Source organism: Heptranchias perlo, chromosome 18 (genome assembly GCF_035084215.1).
Source record: "Heptranchias perlo isolate sHepPer1 chromosome 18, sHepPer1.hap1, whole genome shotgun sequence".
Lineage (NCBI taxonomy): Eukaryota > Metazoa > Chordata > Chondrichthyes > Hexanchiformes > Hexanchidae > Heptranchias > Heptranchias perlo.
The window spans coordinates 7,528,472-7,553,375 of NC_090342.1; the positions used below are offsets into that span (position 1 = coordinate 7,528,472).

Below are 24,904 nucleotides of genomic sequence, written 5' to 3' on the forward strand. Positions count from 1 at the left end.
AGTGGACCCTCTGCTCTCTGTGGGCAGGAGCGATCTTGTCCCAATTACTTTCCAAACCCCACCGGCCAGGAATTGTTTGGAACTGAAAGCCCTTCAGTTGAATGTCTCTCAAATTGCGGGCGGTGTACAAAAACAAGGAGAAAATTGTGTTGAGACCATCAAGCAGGACAACACCCTGGAGATAATGAAGTGAAGACTCCAAGTGAACTTTATAGAGGCATAGAGTACAAAAGCAAGGAGGTTATGTTGAACCTTTATAAAACACTGGTTCGGCCACAACTGGAGTATTGTGTCCAGTTCTGGGCACCGCACCTTAGGAAGGATGTGGAGGCCTTGGAGAGGGTGCAGAAGAGGTTTACTAGAGTGGTTCCAGAGATGAGGGACTTCAGTTACATGCATTGACTGGAGAACATAAGAACATAAGAAATAGGAGCAGGAGTAGGCCAATCGGCCCTTCGAGCCTGCTCCGCCATTTAATAAGATCATGGCTGATCTGATCCCAACCTCAAATCTAAATTCATGTCCAATAGAAGCTGGGGTTGTTCTCCTTAGATCAGAGAAGGTTGAGAGGAGATTTGATTGAGGTTTTCACAAACATGCCGGGTCTGGACAGAGTAGATAGAGAGAAACTGTTCCCATTGGCGGAGGGGTCAAGAACCAGAGGACATAGATTTAAGGTGATTGGCAAAAGAACCAAAGGCGACATGAGGAAAAACTTTTTTACACAGCGAGTGTTTGTGATCTGGAATGCACTGCCCGAGGGGTTGGTGGAGGCAGATTTAATCATGGCTTTCAACAGGGAATCGGATAAGTGCTTGAAGGGAAAAAAATTTCAGGACTACGGGGATAGGGCGGGGGAGTGGGACTAGCTGGATTGCTTTTGCAGAAAGCTGGCATGGACTCGACAGGCCAAATGGCCTCCTTCTGTGCTGTAACCATTCTATGATTCTATGAACTAAACTACACCGTTCCAGCCTTACCAGTTCTCATGGACCGAGCGAGACGAGATGCAGTGTCTCATAAATAGTCAACGTGCATCCAAATATTATATGCATTTTTTTTATTCGTTCATGGGACGTGGGCATCGCTGGCGAGGCCGACATTTATTGCCCATCCCTAATTGCCCTTGAGAAGGTGGTGGTGAGCTGCCTTCTTGAACCGCTGCAGTCCGTGTGGTGAAGGTTCTCCCACAGTGCTGTTAGGAAGGGAGTTCCAGGATTTTGACCCAGCGATGATGAAGGAACGGCGATATGTTTCCAAGTTGGGATGGTGTGTGACTTGGAGGGGAACGTGTAGGTGGTGTTGTTCCCATGTACCTGCTGCTCTTGTTCTTCTAGGTGGTAGAGGCCGCGGGTTTGGGAGGTGCTGTCGAAGAAGCCTTGGCGAGTTGCTGCAGTGCATCCTATGGATGGTACACACTGCAGCCACAGTGCGCCGGTGGTGAAGGGAGTGAATGTTTAGGGTGGTGGATGGGGTGCCAATCAAGCGGGCTGCTTTGTCCTGGATGGTGTTGAGCTTCTTGAGTGTTGTTAGAGCTGCACTCATCCAGGCAAGTGGAGAGTATTCCATCACACTCCTGACTTGTGCCTTGTAGATGGTGGAAAGGCTTTGGGGAGTCAGGGGGTGAGTCACTCGCTACAGAATACCCAGCCTCTGACCTGCTCTTGTAGCCACAGTATTTATGTGGCTGGTCCAGTTAAGTTTCTGGTCAATGGTGACTCCCAGGATGTTGATGGTGGGGGATTCGGCGACGGTAATGCCGTTGAATGTCAAGGGGAGGTGGTTAGACTCTCTCTTGTTATCATAGAAGTTACAACATGGAAACAGGCCCTTCGGCCCAACATGTCCATGTCGCCCAGTTTATACCACTAAGCTAGTCCCAATTGCCTGCACTTGGCCCATATCCCTCGATACCCATCTTCCCCATGTAACTGTCCAAATGCTTTTTAAAAGACAAAATTGTACCCGCCTCTACTACTGCCTCTGGCAGCTCGTTCCAGACACTCACCACCCTTTGAGTGAAAAAATTGCCCCTCTGGATCCTTTTGTATCTCTCCCCTCTCACCTTAAATCTGTGCCCCCTCGTTATAGACTCCCCTACCTTTGGGAAAAGATTTTGACTATCGACCTTATCTATGCCCCTCATTATTTTATAGACTTCTATAAGATCACCCCTTAACCTCCTACTCTCCAGGGAATAAAGTCCCAGTCTGTCTAACCTCTCCCTGTAAGTCAAACCATCAAGTCCCGGTAGCATCCTAGTAAATCTTTTCTGCACTCTTTCTAGTTTAATAATATCCTTTCTATAATAGGGTGACCAGAACTGTACACAGTACTCCAAGTGTGGCCTCACCAATGCCCTGTACAACTTCAACAAGACATCCCAACTCCTGCATTCAATGTTCTGACCAATGAAACCAAGCATGCTGAATGCCTTCTTCACCACCCTATCCACCTGTGACTCCACTTTCAAGGAGCTATGAATCTGTACTCCTAGATCTCTTTGTTCTATAACTCTCCCCAACGCCCTACCATTAACGGAGTAGGTCCTGGCCCGATTCGATCTACCAAAATGCATCACCTCACATTTATCTAAATTAAACTCCATCTGCCATTCATCGGCCCACTGGCCCAATTTATCAAGATCCCGTTGCAATCCTAGATAACCTTCTTCACTGTCCACAATGCCACCAATCTTGGTGACATCTGCAAACTTACTAACCATGCCTCCTAAATTCTCATCCAAATCATTAATATAAATAACAAATAACAGCGGACCCAGCACCGATCCCTGAGGCACACCGCTGGACACAGGCATCCAGTTTGAAAAACAACCCTCGACAACCACCCTCTGTCTTCTGTCGTCAAGCCAATTTTGTATCCAATTGGCTACCTCACCTTGGATCCCATGAGATTTAACCTTATGTAACAACCTACCATGCGGTACCTTGTCAAATGCTTTGCTGAAGTCCATGTAGACCACGTCTACTGCACAGCCCTCATCTATCTTCTTGGTTACCCCTTCAAAAAACTCAATCAAATTCGTGAGACATGATTTTCCTCTCACAAAACCATGCTGACTGTTCCTAATTAGTCCCTGCCTCTCCAAATGCCTGTAGATCCTGTCCCTCAGAATACCCTCTAACAACTTACCCACTACAGATGTCAGGCTCACTGGTCTGTAGTTCCCAGGCTTTTCCCTGCCGCCCTTCTTAAACAAAGGCACAACATTTGCTACCCTCCAATCTTCAGGCACCTCACCTGTAGCGGTGGATGATTCAAATATCTCTGCTAGGGGACCCGCAATTTCCTCCCTAACCTCCCATAACGTCCTGGGATACATTTCATCAGGTCCCGGAGATTTATCTACCTTGATGCGCGTTAAGACTTCCAGCACCTCCCTCTCTGTAATATGTACACTCCTCAAGACATCACTATTTATTTGCCCAAGTTCCCTAACATCCATGCCTTTCTCAACCGTAAATACCGATGTGAAATATTCATTCAGGATCTCACCCATCTCTTGTGGTTCCGCACATTGATGACCTTGTTGATCCTTAAGAGGCCCTACTCTCTCCCTAGTTACCCTTTTGCCCTTTATGTATTTGTAGAAGCTCTTTGGATTCACCTTTGCCTGATCTGCCAAAGCAATCTCATATCCCCTTTTTGCCCTCCTGATTTCTCTCTTAACTCTACTCCGGCAATCTCTATACTCTTCAAGGGATCCACTTGATCCCAGCTGCCTATGCATGTCATATGCCTCCTTCTTATTTTTGACTAGTGCCTCAATCTCCCGAGTCATCCAAGGTTCCCTACTTCTACCAGCCTTGCCCTTCACTTTATAAGGAATGTGCTTACCCTGAACCCTGGTTAACACACTTTTGAAAGCCTCCCACTTACCAGACGTCCCTTTGCCTGCCAACAGACTCTCCCAATCAACTTCTGAAAGTTCCTGTCTAATACCATCAAAATTGGCCTTTCCCCAATTTAGAATTTTAACTTTTGGGCCAGACCTATCCTTCTCCATAGCTATCTTAAAACTAATGGAATTATGATCACTGGTCCCAAAGTGATCCCTCACTAACACTTCTGTCACCTGCCCTTCCTTATTTCCCAAGTCGGGCCATCCACATACTGAATGAGAAATTCCTCCTGAATACACTCAACAAATTTCTCTCCATCCAAGCCCCTAATGCTATGGCTGTCCCAGTCAATGTTGGGAAAGTTAAAGTCCCCTACTATTACCACCCTATTTTTCTTGCAGCTGTCTGTAATCTCCTTACATATTTGCTCCTCAATTTCCCGTTGACTATTTGGGGGTCTGTAGTACAATCCTATCAAAGTGATCTCTCCCTTCTTATTTTTCAGTTCTACCCATATGGACTCAGTGGGCGAACCCTCGGATATATCCCCTCTCACTACTGCCGTGATGTTCTCCCTAATCAAGAACGCAACTCCCCCTCCTCTCTTACCTCCTGCTCTATCTTTCCTATAGCATCTGTACCCTGGAACATTGAGCTGCCAGTCCTGCCCCTCCCTTAGCCATGTTTCAGTAATAGCTATAACATCCCAGTCCCATGTACCCATCCATGCCCTGAGTTCATCTGCCTTGCCCATCAGACTTCTTGCATTGAAATAAATGCAGTTTAATCTAGACTTCCCTTGGTCTTTGCCCTGCTTTCTCAGACCATCTGTCCGGTCATGTTCTGTACACTCTCACTTACTGCCTTTTGTTTCTGTCACCACTTTATTTCCCACTGACTTCCTGCATCGGTTCCCATCCCCCTGCCACATTAGTTTAAACCCTCCCCAACAGCACTGGCAAACACTCCCCCTAGGACATTGGTTCCAGTCCTGCCCAGATGCAGACCGTCCAATTTGTACTGGTCCCACCTCCCCCAGAACCAGTTCCAATGGCCCAGGAATTTGAATCCCTCCAGCTTGCACCATCTCTCAAGCCACGTATTCATCTTAGCTATCCTGTCATTCCTACTCTGACTAACCCGTGGCACTGGTAGCAATCCTGAGATTACTACCTTTGAGGTCCTACTCTTTAGTTTAACTCCTAACTCCCTAAATTCAGCTTGTAGGACCTCATCCTGTTTTTTACCTATATCGTTGGTGCCTATATGCACCACGACAACTGGCTGTTCACCCTCCCCCTCCAGAATGTCCTGCAGCCGCTCCGAGACATCCTTGACCCTTGCACCAGGGAGGCAACATACCATCCTGGAGTCTCGGTTGCGTCCGCAGAAACGCCTGTCTATTCCCCTTACAATCGAGTCCCCTATCACTATAGCTCTGCCACTCTTTTTCCTGCCCTCCTGTGCAGCAGAGCCAGCCACGGTGCCATGAACCTGGCCACTGCCACCTTCCCCTGGTGAGCCATCTCCGCCAACAGTATCCAAAACGGTATACCTGTTTTGGAGGGAGATGACCGCAGGGGACCCCTGCACTGCCTTCCTACTCTTCCTCTGTCTGTTGGTCACCCATTCACTATCTCCCTCAGTAATTTTTATCTGCGGTGTGACCAACTCACTGAACGTGCTATTCACGACTTTCTCAGCATCAATGGAGATGGTCATTGCCTGGCACTTGTCTGGCGCGAATGTTATTTGCCACTTATCAGCCCAAGCCTAGATGTTGTCCAGGTCTTGCTGCATGCGGGCTCGGACTGCTTCATTATCTGAGGGGTTGCGAATGGAACTGAACACTGTGCAATCATCAGCGAACATCCTCATTTCTGACCTTATGATGGAGGGAAGGTCATTGATGAAGCAGCTGAAGATGGTTGGGCCTAGGACGCTGCCTTGAGGAACTCCTGCAGCAATGTCCTGGGGCTGAGATGATTGGCCACCAACAACCACTACCATCTCCCTTTGTGCTATGTATGACTCCAGCCACTGGAGAGTTTTCCCCCTGATTCCCATTGACTTCAATTTTACTAGGGCTCCTTGGTGCCACACTCGGTCAAATGCTGCCTTGATGTCAAGGGCAGTCACTCTCACCTCACCTCTGGAATTCAGCTCTTTTGTCCATGTTTGGACCAAGGCTGTAATGAGGTCTGGAGCCGAATGGTCCTGGCAGAACCCAAACTGAGCATCAGTGAGCAGGTTATTGGTGAGTAAGTGCTGCTTGATAGCACTGTCGACGACACCTTCCATCACTTTGCTGATGATTGAGAGTAGACTGATGGGGCGGTAATTGGCCGGATTGGATTTGTCCTGCTTTTTGTGGACAGGACATAATTGGGCAATTTTCCACATTGTCGGGTAGATGCCAGTCTTGTAGCTGTACTGGAACAGCTTGGCTAGAGGCGCGGCTAGTTCTGGAGCACAAGACTTCAGCACTACAGCCGGGCTGTTGTCGGGGCCCAACTCGTCTGTCTTTTTGAACAGTAGCTATTTTATCGGTAAAGATAAAGGGCCTTTTGATGGGATATTTTCTCACCAGCCCTCTTCCTATATTTAATCTCCTCTGTGCGCTATCTTAATGCAGGCTTTTGGCAAACATACAGGAGGAACTAGTCGGAACACATCCCTCATCAGTGTCTGACTCTCACTATGGCCACGATATTACCAGGGAGGCAGGTTGGCAGCGGGGGGGTCGACTGGGCGCGTGGGTCACCCGCCCAGTGAAATCCGTCCGTTCCCCACCCGATCGCGAGTCCGGGTTTCCTGTTGGAAACCTGCGCAGTGGGCGGACTGCGCACCCGCATCACAGAATGTCAGCCGGAGGAGCCCTGTTTAAAGGGGCAGTCCTCCAATGCTGCTCCTGCAGCAAACAGCTAAAATTACAGCATGGAGCAGCCCAGGGGAAAGGCTGCTCCCAGGTTTAATGATTCCTTACTCCAGGTCTTACTGGCTGGGGTGAGGAGGAGGAAGGAGATCTTCTACCCAGCGGACGGGAGGAAGTGGCCTGCCTCTGCCACCAAGAAGACCTGGCTCGAGGTGGCAGAGGAGGTCAGCAGCACCAGCAACATATCCCACACCTGGATACAGTGCAGGAAGCGCTTCAATGACTTAACTAGGTCAGCCAAAGTGAGCACACTTACTCATTCTCCTACACTCCATCTTCCACATCACCGCCCCCACCCCACAACTCCTTCTGCACTGCCAACACTACTCTGTCACATCACCCCTCACACTCACTCAAACCTCATCCTCACTTACTGCACTTACTCACCTCGCCAGTACTCATCCCGCCACTACCACTCAACCCAATCCTCATACAATCTCATGGCTCTGTCTCATACTCACCCTCTGATGCATCTCTTTCACGGTCAGCCTCACCCAACCTGCCACGGCCTCTGCTGCAGCCACAGGGGATGCATCACGTATGAGTAGTAGGAAGCATAAGGCAAAGGTTTCGTGAGCGCAAAGGGGATGCATAAGGATGTTTGACGGTTTGTCATGTTTTTTATTTATATTTGATTTTGGTTCAACTCACATTAAATATTATATTGTCACCACTACTGCCGCGTCTTGGCCATTCTTGACTGGCTTGTGCAATAAGTCCCTTTCACGAGGTTCTCCATGAACACCCACACGTGATGCCACCCATTGGGTCACCATACAGTGGGTGTATGTGTAGTTGCACGACTATTTTGTGCCTGTGGTGCAGCACTGTGTTGTGGAGCTCCACGTGGCGGAGGTGGACGGCGTGCCTGGCGAGGCTGGTGATGTTGCTCGTCCTCGGATGAAGTGATGAATGCAGCCATGGCGCCCCCCCCATCCTGACGGTGTGAGTTTGAGGGGGTCCGCAAAGTAGGTAAATGTGTTTGCACAGCAGAGTTTAGGGTATAAATTAATAATTTTGAGTGGAAAGACAAAGGCGTTGCAGCCAAAACTTTGTCTGAAGTGACAGAGTGCCCTGCCGCAATAAATGAGATAATCCCTCCAACTGTCAAAAAATCCTTTGCATCTCCCACTGGCTGCTGACTGAAACACGTCTGCTCCAACAGGGAGTGTTTCCCACAGCACGGGAAACACGCTGAGGATCCATGAAAATTGCACCCCTGCCAAAATCTCCTGTCAATGAGGTCTGTCAAGTACCTCAACTAGGTAAATAAGTATTTAAATTGTCATCCCGCCGGCTTTAATTGCCGGTGGAAGTCCCACATGCGGGAGCTGCGCGCGCACCCGAACGCGTCACAGGGGAACCCGGAATCGGGCGGGATGGAGCCGGGCTCCAGACCCGCTCCGGGATTCCCCGATTTTATGAGCCTCCCCCGCCCCTGACGCACCCACTCGGCCACCCGAAAATCGACCCTTAAATCTCCGTATCAGAGCTGCTGCAGCGACGTCAAGAAAAATTAAAGCGACAGAAACAAAACACAATAAATTCAAAACCCATATAAAAATACCCATAGTACGCTGACAGTAAAGATCTTGTTGGTGTTTGCCTTGGGTTGTAGGGTCAGTTTAGCACAGTTGGAAGCACTCTCACCTTGGAGTTACAGAGTTGTGGGTTTAAGCCCCACTCTGGGACTTAAGCCCATAGGGGGTGAAATGGGTCTTTGTCAGTAACAGGTTCGAAGCTGCTTGTGCGACACTGTCCAATTTTCTTTACCCTTGAAGTTGGGCGTGGTGTAAAACCAGCTGCCGATTCGCTGTGAGTGTGTTTCATGCTACTGGCATGCACCAATTTCACCCCACTAATCTCGTCCCGTAGAATCATAGAAAATTTACGGCACAGAAGGAGGCCATTCGGCCCATCTTGTCCCCGCCGGCTGAGAAACGAGCCACCCAGCCTAATCCCACTTTCCCGCATTTGGTCAGTAGCCCTGCAGGTCACAGCTCTTCAGGTGCACATCCAGGTATTTTTTAAATGCGGTGAGGGTTTCTGCCTCTACCACCCTCTCAGGCAGGGAGTTCCAGATCTCCACCACCCTCTGGGTGAAAACATTTTTCCTCATTTCCGCTCTAATCCTTCTACCAATCACTTTACCAATCTATGCCCCCTGGTTATTGACCCCTCCGCTAAGGGAAATAGGTCCTTCCTATCCACTCTATCTAGGCCCCTCATAATTTTAAACACCTCAATCAAATCACCCCTCAGCCTCCTCTGTTCCAAGGAAAACAACCCCAGCCTATCCAATCAGTCATCATAGCTAAAATTCTCCAGTCCTGGAAACATCCTTGTAAATCTCCTCTGCACCCTCTCTAGTGCAATTACATCCTTCCTATAATGTGGTGACCAGAACTGTACTCAGTACTCAAGCTGTGGCCTAACTAGTGTTTTATACCGTTCCAGCATAACATCCCTGCTTTTATATTCTGTGTCTTGGTTAATAAAGGAAAGCATTCCATATGCCTTCTTAACCACCTTATCTACCTGTCCTGCTACCTTCAGGGGTCTGTGGACATGCTGACACTTCAATGCAGTACTAAGGGGGTGCTGCATTGTTGGAGGTGCCGTTTTTCGGATGAGACAATAAGCTTGGTGAATGTAAACAGGTGAATGTAAAAGATCCCATGGCACCATTCAAAGAAGGGCGGGGGAGTTCTCCTGACGTTCTGGCCAACATTTCTCCCACAACTAAAACTGATTAACCGGTTACTTATCTCACTGCCATTTGTGGGATCTTTCTTCGTATGAATTAGCTGCTCCGTTTGCCTTCAAAGGAAGGAAAATGGCTTCCGGGCTGGCAACTCTCTACTGAGCTCATTCCTTTGGAACCCTCCCCCTCCCCCTCCCTCCCCCTCTCAATCTCCTCTCCTCCAATGCTTAAGATTTGCTGCTTCTAATAGTGGATCAATCTACAATTTCAAGCTGCAAGTTTAAAGCTACCTAAGAAGGCATTAACCTATTAAAAGCCTGTGTTAAATAACAGACAGTGAAATGTCCTAAGATTGTGTTAACTGGTAGGCCACTAATGTCACTAACAATAATTTCTAGGCCAATAACACCCAAAATTGAATTTAAGAAGTCAAACCTTTTCTGTTCCAGTTCTATGTCTGTCTGGTAACTTTCATTCCTTCTGTTTCTTCTCGAACGCTATGGAAACAGGTGTATTAGGGTTAATAGACTGCAGGCAGACCGAATTTACAACTGTAAGCAATCATACATCACCTTTGACAACAAACGTACCTTCTGTACTCCGATGACCAGGCACGTGAGAAACACAGTGATAGCCACAGTGCAAACAATGGTGATTCCAATCATGGCCAAATAGTTCACCGATATGTCACACTCAAGACAAAGTCCTTTGAATCTATTTGGATCATTTGCTTTAGGAGTTTTCTGCTCTGTTGACAAAAACAATATTTCTTTGTTAATCCACCATGAAACCTGATTAAAACACAGTTCCCACACATCTCCACTGGGAATTGGAATGTCTAATGGCATGCTAAACACACCAGTAGTAATGCTTTATTGCCAAATCATATGGTTAGTTTGGTTCCATTGCCAGTTTTAACCGTGGGCGTGTCTTAGTTATTCACAAATCTATACATTATTGAAAATGTTGTGCATTTCCTGTCCACAAACCTTATTTCCTGCTACGAGTGTTTTTGTGTCAACCATGGCTCAGTGGGTTGCACTTGCTGCCTCTAAATCAGAAGGTCATAGGTTCAAGTCCCACTCCAGAGACTTAAATACAAAGTCTAGGCTGACGCTCCCAGTGCATTACTGTTGGAGGTGTCGTATTTCAGATGAGATATTAAACCAAGGCCCTATCTGCCCTCTCAGGTGGATGTAAAAGATCCCATGGTACTATTTGAAGAAGAGCAGGGGAGTTCTCACCAGTGTACTGGCCAATATTTGTCCCTCAACCAACATCAATAAAAAAAACAGACTATCTGGACATTATCTCATTGCTGTTTTTGGGACCTTGCTGTGCGCAAATTGGCTGCTGTGTTTCCTACATTACAACAGTGGTTGTACTTCATTGGCTGTGAAGCACTTTGGGATGTCCTGAGGTGGTGTAAGGAGCTATATAAATACAAGTTCTTTCTTTCTTATCATGATTTTTAGTCACACTTTTCCGTCAACATTTATCATTGCAAGCTGCTATGTCAATGTTTTTCATTCAATCTTTCTATGTCAACTGTCACCGTGTAGTTGCTAACTTTGGCCACCAGGTGGCTTAGTGGAGCAAATTTCTGCTGTCTCTCTCCCAACTCTTCCGCCATCATATATATATATATATATATATACACATATATAAAAAAAACTTATATTCATCAACTGTCAGCAACATCATGGACCATTTACTAGTCTAGAGTATCAATATTGCTTAGCAACACGTATGGGCCCCAAAAATCCAGAAGTGTCAAGATGCAACCACTTGGGACGACAAACTCTGACTTGCCAAATTTCATGGAGTCAGGGGGAGGTCCATTCATTTAAATGGCAATGGCAGACATTCACACCACTAGGGATGCACTTAGGGCACCCACCTGCAGTCACTTGTCACATCCCACTGATCAGAGAATGAACTCTTTATCCCTACGGTCCGTCCCCAACCTTCCAACCATTTCCTGACCCATGTCACAAGGTTACCTCCTATTCCGTACGCCTTCATTTTTGCTAATCATTACTTGTGTGGAACCATATCAAATTCCTTCTGGAATTCCTTACAGATAACATCCATAGACACTCCTTTATCGACCATGTTATTGACCTTCTCAAAAAAATTCAACTAGATTAGTTAGACATGACCTACCCTTCAGAAATGAATGTATACTCTGATCAACTGATACTTGTCCAAGTGCTCAGTCACTGATGATAGATTCCAGTAACTTCCCTACAGTCGATGTTAAAGTGACAGGTCTGTGTTAACCTGGTTTCTCTCTCGCACACTTCTTAAATAATGGAATATATTTGCAATTTTCAAATCTAAAGGCACTTAGAGAGCTTTGGAAAATCATGACCAATGCATCTGCAATTTCCTCACCTATTTTTTCTAATACCCATGGGCTGGAAACTATCAGGTCCTGGAGATTTGTCTATCTTAAGTCCCGTTATTTTCTCCATTACAATTTTTGTTACTTATATTAAATCCACTAAGTTCTTCCCCCTGGAGGCACACTGTTCTGGGGTTAGGGCCACTCAGAGATGCACAAGGTAAACTCACAGGTAATGACACCAAAATGGCAGAAATATCGAATAGTTACTTTGCCTCTGTATTTACCAGAGAGATTAATTATGGTGGACACGACATTAGAAGAGGAGATCAAAAAAGTTATAAAGACATTTAGGATAGAAAAGGGGAGACAATTGATAAACTAATCAAATTTAGAGAGGATAAAACCCCTGGGTCTGGATGGATTGTATCCACCCATACTGAAAGAAGTTAGTGAAGAGATGGCAAAAGTAATATTAAATATATATAAAAATTCATTTGAAAACGGAATAGTGCCGGGGACTGGAGGACGGATAATGTGATTCCTATACTTAAAAAGGGAGATGGAACAAGTCCAGGGAACTATAGACCAATTAACGTAATGTCGGTGGTAGGAAGGATAATGGAATCTTTACTCAAAGATGTAACAGAAAAACATCTAGAAAACGAAAATATAATAAAAAGTATTCAGCACGGATTTCAGATGGGAAAGTCATGCTTGACCAACCTTATTGAATTCTCTGAAGAAGTAGCAGAAAAAGAAGACAAGGGCAATGCAGTAGATGTAATATATTTGGATTTTCAAAAAGCCTTCGATAAGGTACCGCATTGTAGACTCATGACTAAGGTCAGGGGACAGGTAGCAGAATGGATAGCAAGCCGGCTACAAAACAGGAAACAGAGAGTAGGGGTTTAGGGTAGCTAGTCACACTGGCAAAAGGTGGGAGGTGGTGTTCCGCAGGGATCGGTGCTGGGACCACCACTGTTCACAATTTACATTAATGATTTGGATTTGGGAATCGGAAGTACAATTTCAAAATTTGCGGACGGCACCAAATTTGGGGGTGTAATTAATACAAAGGAAGAATGCGATAAAATGCAAGAAGACATTAATAAACTTGCAGAATGGGTGTGTAATTGGCAAATGATTTTCAATATAGATAAGTATGAGGTGGTGCATTTTGGCAGGAAGAATAAGGAGGCCACATACTGCTTGGATAATAAGAGTCTAAATGGGATAGAGGAGCAAAGGGATCTAGGGATACAGATACACAATTCACTAAAAGTAATGACAAAGGTTAATAAGGCCATAAAAATGCAAACTAAGCACTGGGGTTCATTTCTAGAGGGATAGAATTGAAAAGCAGAGAAGTTATGTTAAACTTGCATAGAACCTTGGTTAGACCATACTTGGAGTACTGTGCACAGTTTTGGTCTCCATATTATAAAAAGGATATAGAGGCATTGGAGAAGGTGCAAAAAAGATTCACAAGGATGATACCAGAACTGAGAGGATATACTTATCAGGAAAGACCAAACAGGCTGGGGCTCTTTTCTCTAGAAAAGAGAAGGCTGAGGGGTGACCTGATAGAGGTCTTTAAGATAATGAAAGGGTTTGATAGCTTAGACGTAGAGAAAATGTTTCCACCTGTGGAGAATCCAAAACTAGAGGTCATCAATATAATGATGACCAATAAATCCAATAAGGAATTCAGGAGAATCTTCTTTACCCAGAAAATGGTTAGAATGTGGAACTCGCTACCACAAGGAGTAGTTGAGGTGAATAGCATAGATACATTTAAGAGGAAGCTAGATAAACACATGAAGGAGAAAGGAATAGAAGGGTATCCTGATAAGGGTAGATGAAGTAGGAAAGGTGGAGGCTCGTGTGGAGCATAAACACTAGCATAGAGCAGTTGGGCTGAATGGCCTGTTTCTGTGCTGTAGACTCAATGTAATAATAGCAAGAAAAACAGCCTAAAAATATCTTGTTGACACGAGGTTGCATGAAAGCTAGAAACCGTGTTACTGTGTAACAAGACTTTCAATGTCAGTCAAAAATAAAAGTAGTCGCTTTGGGGCAAATTTAAAGCTTCACCTCCTGGGTGGTATTCTGACAGAGGGATCAACGGATCATTGAAATTAGCGGAATGAAAAGCGGACGGGTTCTATAAAGTGCGGTGATCCGCTCCGCCAGATTACTGCCCGGACGATGAAGATGAAAATCTAACCCTTTATATATTACCCTAACCTTTTTAAACTATGCACAATTTTTGAATTTAATTTAACTTCCACAAAATCTTTTCGTCAGAGTGATGAAAAAGGTACAAATAATTAAGCCAAAAGAATCATCCTTGACAGGATATGAGATTCTGTGCTAATGGTGGCTATAAGTTGACATGTTAGCCCTGAATGTCAGCGATTGCCACATCTGAGGATAGAATGCATCACACTCGAAACTGCAAGATTCCCTGGAATAATTAATCATCATCTATATAATTAAATGGAACAAAATAATTCCACGGCACAACCACAACTATTTTATCCTTGTTTACTTTTAGAATGCAGTTTTTTGTGTTAAATATTATTCTTATGAGTGGAAGATTTTTCTGCAAAATAGGAGGGAGGTTATTATTCAATTATCGTTTGATTTAGGAAAGAACAGAGGAACAAGAATTGGAATTGGATATGTACTTGAAAAGGGAAAAAGACTGCAAGGGGTATGGAGAAAGAGCAGGGAGAGTGGGATAGCTTTTTCAACGAGCCAGCACAGGCACAATGGGCTGAATGGCCTCCTTTTGTGCTGTAAGACTCAATGAAGAAAAGGCCACTCAGTCATCCAGCACACTCGATCTCGACTTCTTTTTATGTCATCTTACCCAGTATGCCAATTGAGTGCACAAATCTCTATGCTTCCTTCTCCAATCCTCACTCCCGTTCACAAAGGCTCCACACTATGAACATAGCTTTAGCAAAACTTACACCCAGCGACCTGAACCATGCAATCATTGTATTTGCCCTTCTTTGGCTCCTTGATGTCAGCCATGGCACAGTGGGTAGCATTCTTGTCTCCCACTCCAGGGACTTGAGCACAAAATCCAGGCTGATGCTCCAGTGTCAGTACTGAGGGAGTGCTGTACTGTCGGAGGTGCTGTCTCTCGGTTGAAACATTAAACCGAGGCCTTGTCTGCCCTCTCAGGTGGATGTAAAAAAAATCCCAAGGTATTATTTCGAAGAAGAGCATGGGAGTTCTTCCCGGTCTCCTGGCCAATATTTATCCCTTAACCAACATCACCAAGAAAGCAGATGATCTGGTCATTATCACATTCCTGCTTGTGGGACCTTGCTGTGCGCAAATTGACTGCCGTGTTTCCTTCGTTACAACAGTGACAACACTGTACACTTTGAGTGCAGTTTGGTCTCCTTATCTGAGGAAGGATGTCCTTGCCATGGAGGGAGTGCAACGAAGGTTTACCAGATTGATTCCTGGGATGGCAGGACTGACGTATGAGGAGAGATTGGGTCGACTAGGCCTATATTCACTAGAGTTTAGAAGATGAGAGGTGATCTCATCGAAACACATAAAATTCTAACAGGACTAGACAGACGAGATGCAGGGAGGATGCTCCCGATGGCTGGGGAGTCCAGAACCAGGGGTCACAGTCTCAGGATACGGGGTACGCCATTTAGAACCGAGATGAGGAGAAATTTCTTCACTCAGAGGGTGGTGAACCTGTGGAATTCTCTACCACAGAAGGCAGTGGAGGCCAAGTCATTAGATGTATTCAAGAAGGAGATAGAAATATTTCTTAAAGCTAAAGGGATCAAGGGATAGGAGGTAAAAGCGGGAACAGGGTACTGAGTTAGACGATCAGCCATGATCATTTTGAATGGGGGAGCAGGCTCGAAGGGCCGAATGGCCTACTCTTACTCCTATTTCCTATGTTTTCTATGTTGAATACCATGCCCGATATACACCCCCCGTTATACACCCCCCGATATACACCCCCCGTTATACACCCCCCTATATACACCCCCCCGATATACACCCCCCCGATATACACCCCCCGTTATACACCCCCCGTTATACACCCCCCGATATACACCCCCCGATATACACCCCCCATTATACACCCCCCGTTATACACCCCCCGTTATACACCCCCCCGATATACACCCCCCGTTATACACCCCCCGTTATACACCCCCCAATATACACCCCCGTTATACACCCCCCGTTATACACCCCCCGATATACACCCCCCGATATACACCCCCCGATATACAACCCCCGTTATACAACCCCCGTTATACACCCCGCCTGATTTTCCTTTCCATATATCATAGAATCATACAACACAGAAGGAGGGCATTCGACCCATTGTGCCTGTGCCAGTTCTTTGCAAGAGCTATCCAATTAGTCCCACCCTTGGCCTACCCTTGCTCCTATTTTCTATGTTTCTATGTGTCTATGTTTCAAAAGTACCTCATTGGCTGTAAAGCACTTTGGGACATCATGAGGTTGTGAAAGGCCCTATATAAATGCAAGACTTTCTTTATGCTTCCTCTATGTCTTTTCATAAATATGACAGGCACAACTCCTCACAATACTCCATACGTGATCTCTTGGACTTGGTGTTTTATGAGTCTACAATCCAACCTGACATTAATTTAAATACTTATAGAGGCAGGATTGTCTCTTCTTTGGTTTCTAAACATTTACCTTTTAACTGTAACTAAGGATGTGCAGATCTCAGAGAGAAAGATAGCTGGGAGCCCAGACCCAGACTGAAGGTTGACCAATCTGAGACTCATCCGCAGGCTAAAATCACTTTCTGTAGGGAAACACAGCAGCCGATTTTGCACACAGCAAGATCCCACTAACGGCAATGAGATTTTAGACAAGCAACCAGTTAATCAGTTTTCAGCGATGTTGGTTGAGGGATCAATTTTGACCAGGAGAGCAGCAAGAACTTCCCTGCTCTTCTTCAAATAGGATCGTTTACATCCACCTGAGAGAGCAGACGGGGCCTCGGTTTAACATCTCATCCAAGAGACGGCACCTTCACCAGTGCAGCATTCCCTCAGTACTGCACTGGCAGTATCAGCCTAGATTTTGTGCTCAAGTCACCGGAGCGAGACTTGAACCTATGACTTTTAGACTCCAAGGCAAGAGTGCTACCCACTGAGCCACAGCTGACCCCTGGAAAGGGCAGGATGTCCCAGGCCTGTTGGACACAGCACTAGGACCAGCAGCTAACAACTACGAAGACTGAGTTGCCAGGAATTGGAGGACCAGATTTGGACGGCATGTCCCTCACAGGCTGTAGTTTGAATTCACGGTATCAGCAAAACTGGAAGCCGAAAATAATGGTTTTTCATAGAATCATAGAAAGGTTACAACACGGAAGGAGGCCAATCGGCCCATCGAGTCCGCACCAGCTCTATGCAAGAGCAATCCAGCTAGGGGAAGTTTATCTCCCCAACCTGCACCTGTGGCAGACAAAGCACTTCATCATCAGCAGCATCATCTCAGAAATTTATCCCCTATATCTCTTCAACTTTACAGAGTCTTTTCTCCTCTACATGGAATCATACAGCACAGAAGGAGGCCATTCGGCCCATCATGCCTGTGCCAGCTTTTTGAAACAGCTATCCAATTAGTCCTAATCCCCATAGCCCTGCAATTTTTTCCGCTTCAAGTATTTATCTAATTCTCTTTTGGAAGTTGCTACTTAATCTGCTTCCACCACCCTTTCAGGCAGTGCATTCCAGATCATAACAACTCGCTGCGTAAAAAACATTTCTCCTCATCTCGCCTCTGGTTCTTTTGCCAATTACCTTAAATCTGTGTCCTCTGGTTACCGATCCTCCTTCCACTGGAAATAGTTTCTCCTTATTTACTCTATCAAAACCCCTCATAATTTTGAACACCTCTATTAAATTTCCCCTTAACCTTCTCTAAGGAGAACAATCCCTGCTCCTCTAGTTTCTCTACAGGAAATAACTGAAAATTCACCGATAGATAAGAAACAGTGTAAAAAGGGCAATGTCCTGGCAACAGCTACAGAACTCCCTCAAGAAAATTTCCTGATGTGCAATGTATTGTAGGAGTCATATTCTAAGAAAAAAATGGAATATGCAAATTTCTTGCGTGAATGCACTAAATGGGTATCCACAAAAAACGCTGTGAACATTAGCTCTTGCAGGCTCAAACTTGTAAAATTGTATGGAGGCATTTTACACAGATACCAAGAATCTTCAAGAGCACCTACTCAAAGGCACCTCAGTTCTGGGCACCGCACCTCAGGAAGGATATACTGGCCTCGGAGGGGGTGCAGCACAGATTCACCAGAATGATACTGGGGCTAAAAGGGTTAAATTGTGAGGGCAGGTTGCATAGACTGGGCTTGTATTCCCTCGAGTATAGAAGATTAAGGGGTGATCTGATTGAGTCGTTTAAGATGAGTAAAGGAATTGATCGGGCAGATAGAGAGAAACTATTTCCTCTGGTGGGAGAGTCCAGAACAAGGGGGCATAACCTTAAATTTAGAGCTAGGCCGTTCAGGGCTGATGTCAGGAAGCACTTCTTCATACAAAGGGGAGTGGAAATCTGGAACTCTACCCCGAAAAGCTGTTGAGGGTCAACTGAAAATTTCAAAACTGAGATTGATAGATTTTTAGGGTATTAGGGGATACGGAACCAAGGCGGGTGGATGGAGTTAAGATACAGATCAGGCATGATCTAATTGAATGGCAGAATAGGCTCGAGGGGCTGAATGGCCTACTCCTGATCCTATGTTCCTCACTAGGGAACTGGCTCAGTGCAACGTATAATGGGGTTCTAGGCACGCCTGGGCTACCCAGTCCCAGTCTGGCTGCGAGAAGGGGCAGCCAAGAGGAGTAGTGGCCCCTTTGCCCGAGGAGGATTGAAAATGGGACTGGTAAACTCATACCCCTCTCACGAATCATCCCCCCCACCTCACCCAATCTAGCACAGGTTCAAACCTGGCGTGTACCTGCCTCTTTATCAGGAAGTAATGTATTTCACTGGGAGGGAAGGGAGGAGATGCTGAAAAGGGGAGAATGGGAGGTAAAAAATAGAATGACTTCTTTCCAAAATGTATTTTTGTAATTGGTGTTACTTCATGTCTGGCTGATTTAATCTGAACAATTGATTAATGTTTTGTCACACTCTGTTCCCCCACTTATACCGGCCCCGTTCCTTATTCCAGCTAAGTCGCTATCGCCTCTGGATTTCCACAACCCCCAGTGACTATAATTACTTCCTGTCAGGCTTGTCTGGATATGTGACAGAAACAGGGATTGTGGTGCAAACTCATCAGGTCAGGCGGCACCTGTGGGAAGATTTGTCAAGCTGGATATTTTGGGTGGGCATCCTCGTGAGAACAAAAAATTATTTTGTTGAAATGGCACAAGTGAATCATCAGCGTCTCTGCCTGATCTGCTAAGTGTTTCCAGCATTTTCGGTTTTTGTATCAGATTTCAGATTCCTCTGTCTATACTATCCATTCCCTCACTCTCTGTCTATACTATCCATTACCTCACTCTCTGTCTATACTATCCATTCCCTCACTCTCTGTCTATACTATCCATTCCCTCACTCTCCTCTGTCCAGACTATCCATTCCCTCACTCTCTGTCTATACTATCCATTCCCTCACTCTCCTCTGTCCAGACTATCCATTCCCTCACTCTCTGTCTATACTATCCATTCCCTCACTCTCCTCTGTCTATACTATCCATTCCCTCACTCTCTGTCTATACTATCCATTCCCTCACTCTCCTCTGTCCAGACTATCCATTCCCTCACTCTCTGTCTATACTATCCATTCCCTCACTCTCCTCTGTCCAGACTATCCATTCCCTCACTCTCCTCTGTCTATACTATCCATTCCCTCACTCTCCTCTGTCTATACTATCCATTCCCTCACTCTCTGTCTATACTATCCATTCCCTCACTCTCCTCTGTCCAGACTATCCATTCCCTCACTCTCTGTCCAGACTATCCATTCCCTCACTCTCCTCTGTCTATACTATCCATTCCCTCACACTCTGTCCATACTATCCATTCCCTCACTCTCTGTCTATACTATCCATTCCCTCACTCTCCTCTGTCCAGACTATCCATTCCCTCACTCTCTGTCCAGACTATCCATTCCCTCACTCTCCTCTGTCTATACTATCCATTCCCTCACACTCTGTCCATACTATCCATTCCCTCACTCTCCTCTGTCTATACTATCCATTCCCTCACTCTCTGTCCATACTATCCATTCCCTCACTCTCCTCTGTCTATACTATCCATTCCCTCACTCTCTGTCCATACTATCCATTCCCTCACTCTCCTCTGTCTATACTATCCATTCCCTCACTCTCTGTCTATACTATCCATTCCCTCACTCTCTGTCTATACTATCCATTCCCTCACTCTCTGTCTATACTATCCAGTCTCTCACTCTCCTGTATCATAATATCATAGTAGGTACAGCACAGGAGGTGGCCAAGTGTCATTATCATCGGACTCAATTACAAAGGTGCCACTTATATCAAGTGCGCAGACTATTTCGGGCAGTTCATAGTATCATAGTTGGTACAGCACAGCAGGAGGACGTTCGGCCCATCGTGCCTGTGCCGGCTCTTTGAAAGTGCTGTCCAATTAGTCCCATTCCCCTGCTCTTTCCCCATAGCCCTGTAAATTTTTTCCCTTCAAGTATTTATCCAGTTCCCTTTTGAAAGTTACTATTGCATCTGCTTCCACCGCCCTTTCAGGCAGCGCATTCCAGATCATAACAACTTGTGCGAAAAAAAATGTTTCCTTATGTCACCTCTGGCTCTTTTGCCGATCACCTTAAATCGGTGTTCTCTGGTTACCGACCCTTCTGCCATTGGAAACAGTTTCTCCTTATTTACTTTATCAAAGCTGTTCGAGATCTTGAACACCTCTATCAAATCTCCCCTTAACCTTCTCTGTTCGAAGGAGAACAACCCCAGCTTCTCCAATCTCTCCACATAACTGAAGTCCATCATCCCTGGCACCATTCTAGTAAATCTCTCTGCATCCTCTCTAAGGCCTTGACATCCTTCCTAAAGTGCGGTGCCCAGAATTGAACAGAATACTCCACCTGAGGCCTAACCAGTGTTTTATAGAGGTTAAACATAACTTCCTTGCTTTTATACTCTATGCCTTTATTAATAAAGCCCAGGATCCCATATGCTTTTTTAACAGCATTCTCAACTTGTCCTGCCACCTTTAAAGATTTATGTATGTGCACCCCAGGTCTCTCTGTTCCTGCACTCCCTTTAAAATTGTACCATTTAGTTTATATTGCCTCTCCTCATTCTTCCTACCAAAATGCATCACTTCACACTTCTGTGCATTAAATTTCATCTGCCATGTGTCTGCCCATTTCACCAGTCTGTCCATGTCTCCTGAAGTCTGTTACTATCCTCCACATTGTTTACTACATTTCCGAGTTTCATGTCATCTGCAAACTTTGAAATTATACCCTCTATATCCACGTCCAGGTCATTAATAAATATCAAAAAGAGCAGTGGTCCTAATATTGACCCCTGGGAACACCACTGTGTACTTCCCTCCAGTCTGAAAAACAACCGTTCACCACTACTCTCTGCTTTCTCTCCCCTAGACAATTTTGTATACATGCTGTCACTGTCCCTTTAATCCCATGGGCTTTAATTTTGCTAACAAGTCTATTATGTGATACTTTATCAAATGCCTTTTGAAAGTCCATATACACAACATCAACCGCACTATCCTCATCAACCCTCTCTGTTACTTCATCAAAGAACTCAATCAAGTTAGTCAAACACGATTTTCCTTTAACAAATCCGTGCTGACTTTCATTTATTAGCCCATACTTTTCCAAGTGCGAATTAATTTTGTCCTGGGTTATTGTCTCTAAAAGTTTGGGCAAGAAGCTGGCAGATGGAGTATAATGTGGGGAAATGTGAGGTTATTCACTTTGGTAGGAAGAACAGAAAAACAGAATATTTTTTAAATGGTGAGAAACTATTAAATGTTGGGGTTCAGAGAGATTTGGGTGTCCTTGTACACGAAACACAGCAAATTAACATGCAGGTACAGCAAGCAATTAGGAAGGCAAATGATATGTTGGTCTTTATTGCAAGGGGGTTGGAGTGCAAGAGTAAGGAAGTCTTGCTACAATTGTACAGGGCTTTGGTGAGACCACACCTAGAGTACTGTGTACAGTTTTGGTCTCCTTATCTAAGGATGGATATACTTGCCTTAGAGGCAGTGCAACAAAGGTTCACTAGATTGATTCTGGGATCAGACGGTTGTCCTATGAGGAGAGATTGAGTAGAATGGGCCTATACTCTCTGGAGTTTAGAAGATTAAGAGGTGATCTCATTGAAACATATAAGATTCTGAGAGGGCTTGACAGGGTAGATGCTGAGAGGCTGTCTCCCCTGGCTGGAGGGTCTAGTGCTACGGGGCATAGTCTCAGGATAAGGGGTTGGATATTTAGGACTGAGATGAGGAGGAATTTCTTCACTCAGAGGATTGTGAATCTTTGGAATTCTCTACCCCAGAGGGCTGTGGATGCTCAGTCGTTGAGTATATTCAAGACTGAGATCAATAGATTTTTGGACTCTAAGGGAATCAAGGGATATGGGGATTGAGCGGGAAAGTGGAGTTGAGGTTAAAGATCAGCCATGATCTTATTGAATGACGGAGCAGGCACGAGGGGCCGTCTGGCCTACTCCTGCTCCTATTTCTTATGTTCTTTCCCTACCACCGACGTTGGACTGACTGGCCTGTAATTGCCATGTTTAACCCACTTCCCTTTTTTTGAACAGGGGTGTAACATTCGCAATCCTCCAGTCCTCTGGCACCATCTCCATATCTAAGGAGGATTGGAAGATTGCGGCCAGAGCCTCCGCAATTTCCACCCCTACTTCCCTCGGTAACCTAGATGTACCTATATTATCCAGTCCCTCCCACTCTTCTGTCTATACTATTCAGTTTCTTGCTCATCTGTATCTATACTATCCCGTCTTTCACTCTCTTGTGTCTATATCTTCCAGTCTTTCACTCTCCTGTATCTATACTATCCAGTTCCCCAACTCTCCTGTATCTATGCTAATAGCCTTTCCTGCAGAACTTTGTCAAATGCCTTTTGGAAGTCTAGTTTCAGCAATGGCTCGGAGATAGCACTCTTGGCTCTGAGTCAGAAGGTTGTTAAAGTGCCACGTCAGAGACTCGAACACAAAGTCTAGGCTGACACTCCAGTGCAGTACTGAGGGAGTGCTGCACTGTCGGAGATGCCATCTTTTGGATGAGATGTCAAACTGAGGCCCCATCTGCCCTCTCAGGTGGATGTAAAAGATCCCATGGCACTATTCAAAGAAGAGCAGCGGAGTTCTCCCCGGTGCCGTGACCAATCTATATCCCTCAACCAACATCACTAAAAAAACAGATTATCTGGTCTTTATCACATTGCTGTTTGTGGGATCTTGCTGTGCGCAAATTGGCTGATGCATTTTCTACATTACAACAGTGACTACACTTCAAAATGTACTTCTTTGGCTGGAAAGGGTTTTGGGATGTGAAAGGTGCTATATAAATGCAAGTCATTCTTTCTTTACTACAGCTACTTTCCTTCATGTGCATGTATGTCCTTTGTTCTTGTTAAAGTTGTGCACTAACTTCTGGTGCCAAGTCCTCTGAGTCACTGCTAATGCTAAGAAAGGCTGGTCTCTCCACTCCCCCCCTGCCCCCCAGAAACATGTTTGTGTCACTATATTACTGTGATTACCAGCAGTTGCAGAAATCTCTGTAACCTCCTCCAGCCCTGCAACCCACCAAGAACTCTGTGTCCCTCCAATTCTGGCCTCTTGCGCATCCCTGATTTCCTTCGCCCCACCATTGGTGGCCGTGCCTTCAGACGTCTAGGCCCTAAGCACCGGAAATTCCCTCCCTAAATCTCTCTGCGTCTCCAATTCTCTCTCCTCCTTTGAGATGCTCCTTAAAAACCTACCTCTTCACCTTATCTCCTTATGTGGTTTGTTGTCAAATTCATAGAATCATGGAATCGTACAGCACAGGGGGAGGCCATTCAGCCCATTGTGCCTGTGCTGTGTTCTTTGAAAGAGCTATCCAATAAGTCCCGCACCCTGCTTTTTCTCCGTAGCCCTGCAAATTTTTCCCTTTTAGGTATTTATCCAATTCCCACCGCCCAGTGCATTCCAGGTCATAACAACTCGCTGCATTAAAAAAAATTTCCTCATCTACCCCCTGGTTCTTTTGCCAGTTACCCTAGTTACCGACCCTCCTGCCAGTGGAAACAGTGTCTGATTGTGTCTGATAATCGCTCCTGTGAAACACATTGGGACGTTTTACTACGTTAAAGGCGCTATATAAATGCAAGTAGTTGTTGTTGCTGTAAAAGGACCTTTTGCCTTGCCAGCATTCAGACATTTTCTCCACCGACTGCGCTCCTAACGGTTGGGTTACCCCATGCGTTCAGTGTTGAGACTGGTTAACAGAGGTTGGTTGCTTGGGAAGGTGATTGGATCATTACTGCAACTGCTCATTTTCTGACGCCACTGACAAAATCGCAGTCTCAGAAATATATTGCTTGATTCCCGCGGTCTCGTTACAATTTTGTTTATAAGTGTCTCTCCAACTTTTAGTGAAAACAGAAATATTGGGCCCCAAGAATGATAGAACTTTACAACATAGAAGCTAGGCCATTCGGCCCATCACGCCTGTACTGGCTCTCTGAAAGAGCCATCCATTTAGTCCCATCCCCCTGCTCTTTCCCCCACAACCCTTTTAAATGTTTCTTTTAAAATGTTAACAAGTACGTTTTGTTGCTCATAGCTAAAGAAGGACACCTTCCACACCATTAGCTTGAGGGCAGATATCTGAGCACTATTCCCAGAAAATCTTCAGCACAACACTCAGCCGTAGGCCAGGTGCATCTACCTTGTTATTAATCTTCCTCTGGGACATCATTTGCCAAAACCATTTGCAGAGTGGTAAACAAGT

At 45.4% G+C, this 24,904-nt stretch overlaps 1 protein-coding gene across 2 annotated transcripts in view; it reads right to left on the minus strand.

Moving 5' to 3' along the window:
• kitlga (kit ligand a) overlaps window positions 1–24,904 on the minus strand; it is a 98,552-nt gene that overhangs the window by 13,003 nt on the left and 60,645 nt on the right. For both annotated transcript variants that reach the window (XM_067999314.1, XM_067999315.1), the window contains 2 exons: window positions 10,093–10,250; window positions 9,938–9,999 (listed from right to left, as the gene is read on the minus strand). In XM_067999314.1, the coding sequence (XP_067855415.1) occupies window positions 9,938–9,999; window positions 10,093–10,250 (220 nt within the window). The remainder of the gene's footprint in view (window positions 1–9,937; window positions 10,000–10,092; window positions 10,251–24,904) is intronic.